This window comes from Staurois parvus, unplaced genomic scaffold (assembly GCF_062004578.1).
Source record: "Staurois parvus isolate SC_StPar_1 unplaced genomic scaffold, SC_StPar_1.0 ptg000224l, whole genome shotgun sequence".
Classification (NCBI taxonomy): Eukaryota; Metazoa; Chordata; class Amphibia; order Anura; family Ranidae; genus Staurois; species Staurois parvus.
This window is the reverse complement of record NW_028318020.1, coordinates 72,385-81,426: the sequence shown is the minus strand read 5'-3', so window position 1 is coordinate 81,426 and position 9,042 is coordinate 72,385. Positions and strand designations below refer to the sequence as shown.

Below are 9,042 nucleotides of genomic sequence, written 5' to 3'. Positions count from 1 at the left end.
TCCACCTTTTCACAATATTCTAATTTTCTGAGATTGTGGATTTGGGGTTTTCATGAGCTGTAAGCCATAATCATCACAATGATGACAAATCACGGCTTGAACTATCTTGCTTTGCATGTAATGAGTCTCATATATTAGTTTCACCTTTTAAGTTGCTGCACTGAAATAAATGAACTTTTGCACGATATTCTAATTTTTAGAGTTTCAAATGTATATGGTGATGTCTCTCTCTCGTTCCCTCTTCCCACAGATGATCCAACCCACCCGTACAAGCCAGGAGATGGGTATTGGTTAAGGATCTTCACAAACACAAGACCACAGATCCGCCATACGAAGAAACTACCATACCATGTGATGAGAACCGCAGTTCTGACTGCTGATTCCAACGTCTGGATACATGCTTCTAGAGTAAAGAGGATCCCGGAACCTCCAAGGAACCTCCAAGGAACCAGGAGCAACAGATGGAACAGGTAAAGGAGACAGACCTACCAGTGTTCTTCAATCTCCAGAATGCTGCTTCATCCAGAGACAGCCTGGAAGAACTATCTTTTGGTTGTCTCTCAGTGATAAGTGTTTCAGTGGCTTACTGGGCTAGTCACTGTTATTATCATCCAGAAGAATGGCCACCAATCTGTGGCCACAACATGAAGACTGTAAATGACAGCGGACTAATAAAAAAGCAGCAGAAAAGATCATTGACTGAGAATATGTCACTATTGAAATGTAAGTATAGGTATGCCAAGCTCTCGGGATTCAAGAGTTGTTGGGTTTGCAGTATACTCCACCCCGAAACTATGAACATTCCTTTGTATGCGGCACCAAAAAATGTGACGTCAATGTTTATTGGTAATCTGAGTATTATCCTCACAAATGTTACTACAAGGCTGAAATCTGAAGTGTTGGGAGTTATGATGGAACCTGAATGGTGTTTTCATTGAGGCAGCAAATCAAATGAAGAAGAATGTTGTAGTCAGTCTAAACTTAATGTCACTGGGAAGCACCTGAGGACGGTGACTTTGTACAAGTAAACACTACTAAGAATGGATGGAAAATACATAGAAAACATTCCTAACAATGCATCCCACAGGAAATACTATGGAGTAGGGCGAGTTTTCATTAACCAGCTTTAGTTGGTTACCCTAACCCAAATGTAAGTCAAGTATGGAAAGATCAATCAGTAGATTTTACTGAAGGAGTCCAGGTATGTTGTGGGAAAACTTGTTATCCATGGACCCCCCAAGGACAGGAAGGATGGTGTTACTTAGCCACCTTGGTACCAGTAATGGATGTCATGGGGGGACACACAGTGATGCTTTACTGGCTAGTAGTCATCCCTGATATCCTATGAAATGTAGGCATGAGAGGGACTTGTATAAAACAGAAGACCAAGCCTGGCCATGGTTCCTGCATGGACTGGGTGGGGATAGAATTGGGGAGAAGGTTAAATAATTATTCACTTATTATGGATCAGATTATAAATGAAACACAACTAGAAGTAAGTCTTGTGAATGTTGAACTACGGGCATGAAGAAAACAGGTACTCATGAATGAAATGGGAATAGAACAACTGGAAGCAGCATTGACCGGGCTGTGTGAGTCTACTACTGACTATGAGTGTTGTACATGGATACATAATACGTCTGCTGGGATCCCAGACTACTATGAAGTCATTGAGAGTCATAGAGACCAGGTAAATGCTTTACAAGCTCCAGCTCCATCCATAGCTGAAGATGACCGGGCTGTGTGAGTCTACTACTGACTATGAGTGTTGTACATGGATACATAACACGTCTGCTGGGATCCCAGACTACTATGAAGTCATTGAGAATCACAGAGACCAGGTAAATGCTTTACAAGCCCCAGCTCCATCCATAGCTGAAGATGACCGGGCTGTGTGAGTCTACTACTGACTATGAGTGTTGTACATGGATACATAATACGTCTGCTGGGATCCCAGACTACTATGAAGTCATTGAGAGTCATAGAGACCAGGTAAATGCTTTACAAGCTCCAGCTCCATCCATAGCTGAAGATGGCCGGGCTGTGTGAGTCTACTACTGACTATGAGTGTTGTACATGGATACATAACACGTCTGCTGGGATCCCAGACTACTATGAAGTCATTGAGAATCATAGAGACCAGGTAAATGCTTTACAAGCCCCAGCTCCATCCATAGCTGAAGATGGCTGGAACCCTTTTAAAGGGTTGGGAAGTTTTGGAGATTTTTTTGGATGGTTTAAGAAAGTACACATGCTGATTTCATTATGTTTTTTTCTAATAGTTATGTTTTATGTTGCTGCTAAATTTTGCATGTGCATTTTTAACAAGTTCTTTTGTGAATCAGGATGCATATTAGAAACAATAACTGTGAAATTTGATGTGTTGTTACTACGTGACAAAAGGAGGAACTGTAAGGAAAAATGTCTTATTAATTGACATCCATTGTGTTTAATGCCTCCATTGTAGATGTGTGAGCAAGTTAGTTTTGTGTTTATATGTCACTTGTAACAACTCTTTGTTTCATGAATTCAGTTATTATTCTGTAGAAACAGAACTGCCTTATATGGAGGTCTTCAGTCATTTGTGGTTGTTATCTCTCTTGATAAGAGTGCAATATATCATTGGTCATTACAATATATCATTCGTAATTCTGAATTTGTAAAACCTGATAGCATGCATTAAACTTTCAGAGATTTAGTTTGCACACTTCGGTGTCCGGAGCTTTATTTCTCCTGAGCTCAGAGGGCAGAAATTACCGAAGACATTTAAGGGCTACAGACATAGGTTGAATCCTAGCAATGACTAGGCTGAAAATCCACATTTTGCTGCCAGCTGAGCCCCAGAATCTCCATAAATCCAGTCTAGATACATAAATTGTGTCTGCAGCACAGAGAAGGAAGATTATCCGAGAGAAATCCAGGAATACAGGACGGGGAACACAGCTCAGGAAAGTGACCAGGGGATTACAGGCTGATATCACCCAGTCCCCGCCCTACTCTGGACCAATCAGTGAGCAGTATGGGTGGAGGAATGGATTTAGTGTTCATGACCCACCTGTGCTGATCTCTGTAGGAGTGTCCTCCTCTATAAATGTCCCCGTTATTCCATCCTCCTCCATAGACTGCTGATCATCCCTCACATACGCCTCTTCTTCTTCTGCTTTCACCTCAACTTTTATATCTATCAGATCTTCACCCTAAACCAGGAGAAAGATAGAAGAGGTCACCTGTAAAATATGAGTTTCATTATTGTGACATCACATACAAAATCCACACATTGTCTCTACAAGTCCATGTTCTAGATGCTCCATCCCCCCAACCTTGTAATAGTGAGGGATGGTGTGATCTTCCTGTGTGGAATCCCGGGAATACAGAGGACGGGGACATCTCTCTGGTGGGTTCCTGGTATTAGGTGGCTCCATCATATCCTTGTGTCCTTCTGAAAACTCCTCCATCACTCCATACTCCTCATCCTCCTCTTTATACTCTTCTTTAACAACAATAATATAATCATCGAGGTTTCCACTCTGAAAGATATAATAAAACATTCATTGTAACAAACATGCTGTGTATAAATCACAACTACCAATAATTGTCATCATCTACCTGATGATGGTGAGGGATGGTGTGACCTTCCTGTGTGGAATCCCGGGAATACAGAGGACGGGGACATGTCTCTGGTGGGTTCCCATGACTGGATCCATCTGTAGGAAACACACACACTGACTGAATCCATTGTTTGTGTTTATCAGATGATGGGGGATCTAGGTGGATCCTCCGTACTGCTCTCTCCTTTACAATAAAGTCTCCTCTTACCCGGTGATGTGAGGGGCGGCTGATTGTCCATCATGACGTCCTTGTAGAGGTCCTTGTGTCCTTCTAAATACTCCCACTCCTCCATGGAGAAATAGACAGTGACACCCTGACACCTTATAGGAACCTGACACACACAATGATACAGTCACCATCCAGACACATCCCTTGTCTGTTACTGGAGAATGTCCCAGAATTCCCGGCACCGCTCACCTCTCCTGTCAGCAGCTCAGTGATCTCTCTGGTGACTTCTAGAATCTTCTTCTTCTTTCTCTCTTCTATCAGGGAGGGAGGTGGAGGCAATGTGATGTCATATGATCTCCAGACTTCACAGGAGGAAAACTCTACATCTGAACACAAATAGTCACATCAAATGATATTCCCAGAATCCTCCTCACCTCTCCATTCAGGTCTCCATTTTATTAAAGCCCCACTTCAGGCTGAGGTATAATTTCCCCCCACAGGACCCCCACACTACGCAGGGTATAGGCTTGTTGCAGCATTCTGATGTCATTACATACAACGCAGGACCAACATGTGTGTCCTACCTCTCCTAAACTGAAGAGTGACCTTTGACCTTTACCATCCAGAAATCTGTCCGGAATCTGTGGAAGTAAGCTGTCATGTGATCAGGTGACGTGCGGAGGAACGGAGTGTAAATAGCAGACAATTGTCTCCAGAGCCCCTAATGGTGGGGATGGATTTGGCGGCGTGCTGGTGCCAAGTTTCCTCCCCCCAGGGTCACTGCAGGTGTGGAGAAAAGCTGTGTAAGAGGATATGGAGGAGAGATGAGGAGGAGATCCAGGAATCAGGAGAAAGGTCAGGGCAAGCAACAGACGAGCGCATCCAAGAGACCAAGCCGGGGTCACTACACAGAAAATCAATCCAAGGAAACAACAGGCAGGACGAGGAATAGCAAGAAGGAGCTGAGAGACAAATGAGAATATTGCTCAGCCAATGGGAGATGATCTCAGCATGACTTCCATCATGAAGGAGATGAGGGGGAGGGGAGGAAGTCACTGAAGGTGACCATAGATCCATGGAAATTCAGCTGGTTCAGCAGGGATCGCTCACATTTCCATCCATGCGTGGCCACTGCCGGATAAAAGCCACTCCCCCAGCGGCTGCAGCCAATAGCTTCAGTGCTGATCTGTGTATTCTGAGAGCGGAGGAGTCCCTCCATTGTCAAAATACAAGAGTGCAGCGGGGAGGATTCCCCCCTCCACCTCCAATGTGTGGATGGGGGAATCACTTCAGTTTTTATGGTCATCCCGCTGGCTGAACGATAAAACTGAACCATGTAGGCCAGCTTTGGGAGCAAATATATTATCATCAACTCCTCCCCCTGAAGGGGTTCATCTACGTATTACCTCCTCTGCTGCCAGATCCAGGAATGTCACCTCTCTACTTCTTCCTGATTCACCTCTCCCCTGGAACGTCCTGTCTGTACCTGAAATCACTTCCTGTCTGTACCTGACATCACTTCCTGTCTGTACCTGACATCACTTCCTGTCTGTACCTGACATCACTTCCTGTGTGTCTTCCATATAGACTTCCTGTCTGGGTAGAAGTGAGATCCCCACCTTGTGGAGCTCAGAGGAACTGCAGCCCCGAGAAGCGTCTGGTAGTGTGACCCCGGCCTTGTGCTGGGTGTGTATGGACTGTAGATCCTTATAGAGGGGTCACCTCCACTCCCACCAAGGGGAACAGAAATATATGACTGCTCGGGGGAGGGGTTTTGGCCCCTTTGATTTTGCAGTAACATTGATTGCAGATTTAGTCCTGTAGAACATCTGGTATATGGATACAAAGCCCCCCAGCTGGGAGTAAAGGGTGGAAATGGCTGGTGACCCCCAGATTTGGGCAATGATGTCATCACTATAAATGGATAAAACCCACGCTATGTGTAACAACTCCAAACCTACAAAAACCTTCTAGCGGACTGCTGCTGTAACAAAGGGAAGGATTCCCTGTCATCTAGAAGAGCATTATGTGTCACAGCGCTGTCCTATTGTGTGTGCACAGAAATCATCACAAATACACTACAAATATGTGGAGACATTCAGAGATAAAGAGCTCGGGGCTCCAAATCCTATTCTCTGCACATCCACTGCTTCCACTTTACACCCACTTCATTGGTCTTATGGGGTTTATCAATAAATGAAGGAAACTGAACCGTGTGCAAATCCATCCACAACATAAAGTGCTTTGTGCTCAAGATGCTGCTCCCTGCAGATCCACTGCTTCCACTTTACACCCACTTCATTCATCTCATCAGATTTGCTGCTATAGGAAATCATGTAAAATGATGTCCCATCTCGCTGTTTGTAAAAACAATTCTGCAGCTAATTGGCCACTAGGATTACTTTTACATGAAAGCCGCCCACCAGCTAATAAACCAGCACTAGAATGATGCCTGTAGCTGCAAGCATCCTCCCGGTATAACCACTCCAAGTCCAGCGACGTTCCAGTACATTGCTGGTCCATGTTGGACATATATGTACCAGCAGAGAACACGGACATACGATGAATCGGGTCTGCGGACCAATATGACTGCAATTCATTCTTTTCTGTAATGTCCATGTTGGGGGTTCGGCCCAAAAATGTTTTAATTTCATAAACGGTGATAGAGTTCCATGTGAATTGTGTGACAAGAGCTGAATTTGGGTGGCGGCCATGTATTGTGGTGTATAAATTGCCTTGGCCCACAATTGGTACAAATCTTCTGTGAAGAACAGTGGAGGGGCTGAACACTAGTGCTGGCAGTGACCGGGCCGATCCGGCTAACACTGAGTATTGGGGACACTATACAAAGCCGGCACTAGTATAGTTCTGTTCATGATCAATATATTGATCCATACAAACACTATACTAGTAATGGCGGTGATCAGCGACCTATAGCGTGAGTGCCACAGTGTGCGGCCAATCTAACGCCAGCTGACCCTGGCTGGGAGGGGCTTACTGACCCTGACACTATGTGATGTCACTAGTGGCAGGAATACAGAGATCAGTGATACATTCTATATACTGACACTGTACTAATGGCACTGGCTGGGTGACGGGGCCATCAAAGGGTTAAATGTGCTAATCTAACGTGTGTGTACAATGTAGTGGTGCTTTTACTCGGTGCCGTGTTCTCTCTTCTCTCCCTGGACTGACCGGGGGGGCAGTGGGGGGCGCAGGTGCATTGACACCCCAAAACAGGAAGTGATGCAGATTACGCCACTTTGCCAAGAGCTGCTGCTCGCCCACAAAATTCGGGTAAGTGGTTGGCAAGCAGTTAAAAAAAAAATCCTTAACAAATTTTTAAAACAAAATTCTCAATATGGTATTTAACTTTTTTTTTTTAAATACTTTTATCAGAATAGTAGGATGTTACCATAGTAACCATTGTACTACTGTGGGGGGGAGGGGTGATAAGGGATTTTTTTCCACACTTTTCTTTGCAGGAGAAATAATGATCATTTCTCCTGCAATGCAAAGCTTGCTGTCAGAATTGAACTCATTCATCAACTGTCATCAGTGAGTTAGCTTTTTGACAGCTCAAGATAATGATCTGTGATTGGTTGGAGCTGGTCACATGGTATAGGATGCTGTGATTGGCCCCATGTATCATGTGACAGCTGTGGGCCAATCACAGCTCACTAGGAGGAGAAGCAGAGCTGTTATGAATGAGATTGATTCATAACAGCTGCTTACATTGGATCACCTAGAGATCACATGATCACCGGGTCACAATCACTGGGATCTTCATTCCGCTGTATCCACCAGACACAGCAGTCGGGGGAGGGGAGTGCTGTGTGCCGGCTCGGGTGTGCAGTGTTCCTCCTGTGTTAGTACAGCCAGAGTGACGTACAAGTACATTGCTTTGCCTGTAGCTGCCGCCTGGCCACAGTACATTGCGGGTGGGAAGCGGGTAATCTAGGACTAAGGATTCCAAGCTCACTCCTTGGGCCATGATATCATCCAGGCAAGAAATGTAAGTTCTGTGTTCCAATTATGAGGTGACAACAGCATAGAGTGCTTTCAGGATAATGGACAAAGGTAGACAAGCATTCCATGCTGTTGTTGTGTGAAGCAAGTCTGTCTCCTTTTTTATTACAGATAATACATTTTGTTTGGCTTTTTCTACATTGTTCCCCGATCCTGACATTCGTGGCCTCCTGGGCTGGATGTGCCGCTGGATCCAGGTCCTGGAGCAAGCCCTGGAGGTGGAACCAGACGAGGACCAGCCCAGCCTTGGAGCCTATTTCAGGCAGCAATTTTAGTTTAGTTACAATTTTTTATGATGTTTTATAGTTTTCTATTGATTGTTGGTAATAAATGTTCTATTTCTCTTGGACAGAGCCCTGTGTTGTGCCTTCTTCAGCCTTTGCAGGTCGGCAATCTTCTTCATTGCAGTTGGAGCTGATCTGCATGTCCCTAAAGCATTGCAGGACTCTGCTAGCTCCAGCTGCACTGGACAATCTTGCTTACCTGGAATTTCTGGTAATGTCCAAACGAAGTGTTTTCTGGCAAGTCCAGCTTTAGGACTGTAGCAGATAGGATTGCATGTTTCCGAGAGGTAAACCAGCTCCTTCAATCCTAAGCTGGGATACATAAAGATTGAAGTTGTCTGCTTGCTGTCTGCAGCTACTCCCAATCTTGGTTTGCTTCCTCTTGTGAAATGCTGCAACACTTTACACAGAACACTCCATTCACGTTACATTGTTCACGTTTGGAGTAGCTCTTCATTCCATCCAGGGACTTCTACATAGCTTGGTGGAGTGGAGTTGTGCAGACTGCCAAAAGGGGGGTGCAGCCAAGTAGACCATGTGGGGGGGATCCTGTGGTCCAGCTCTGTCAAGATGTCTCCCATCACCTCATCTCTAGTTGGGATTGGCATTACACAGAAGTCACATGACTTGAAAGCTGCTCTTGGATGGACTATCAGTTATGGATGAGACCAGTTACATGCAATGTCCCCCAGAAAAGAAGGGGCCCTAATGGGCAAATTGTCTATCTGCTCCACACATACCACTTGGATCCAACTTGTTCCTCATTCACATGTCAGTGTTTTGGCAACAAGAGGTGGGGAATGAAGTGAGGAACAAGTGTCCACTGGGCACATAAATTCCATAGGCACACACATCTAGAATCAGGCAGCTACAGATCCTATGCTCCCCAACCAATCTCAGGGCAGGATGTTACACGGGGTGATCAAGGGGCAAAATCCTAACACTGATATAC

At 45.0% G+C, this 9,042-nt stretch overlaps 1 protein-coding gene across 1 annotated transcript; it reads right to left on the bottom strand.

The window, feature by feature from the left end:
- Positions 1-2,694: 2,694 nt before the first annotated feature.
- LOC149460588 (uncharacterized) lies at positions 2,695-3,901 on the bottom strand. Its single transcript, XM_089679459.1, has 3 exons — positions 3,817-3,901; positions 3,607-3,704; positions 2,695-3,527 (listed from the first exon to the last, which is right to left on the bottom strand). The coding sequence occupies exons 1-3, from the start codon at positions 3,899-3,901 to the stop codon at positions 3,258-3,260; spliced, it is 453 nt and encodes a 150-aa protein (XP_089535585.1). The 3' UTR covers positions 2,695-3,257.
- Between the last annotated feature and the right edge of the window lie 5,141 nt (positions 3,902-9,042).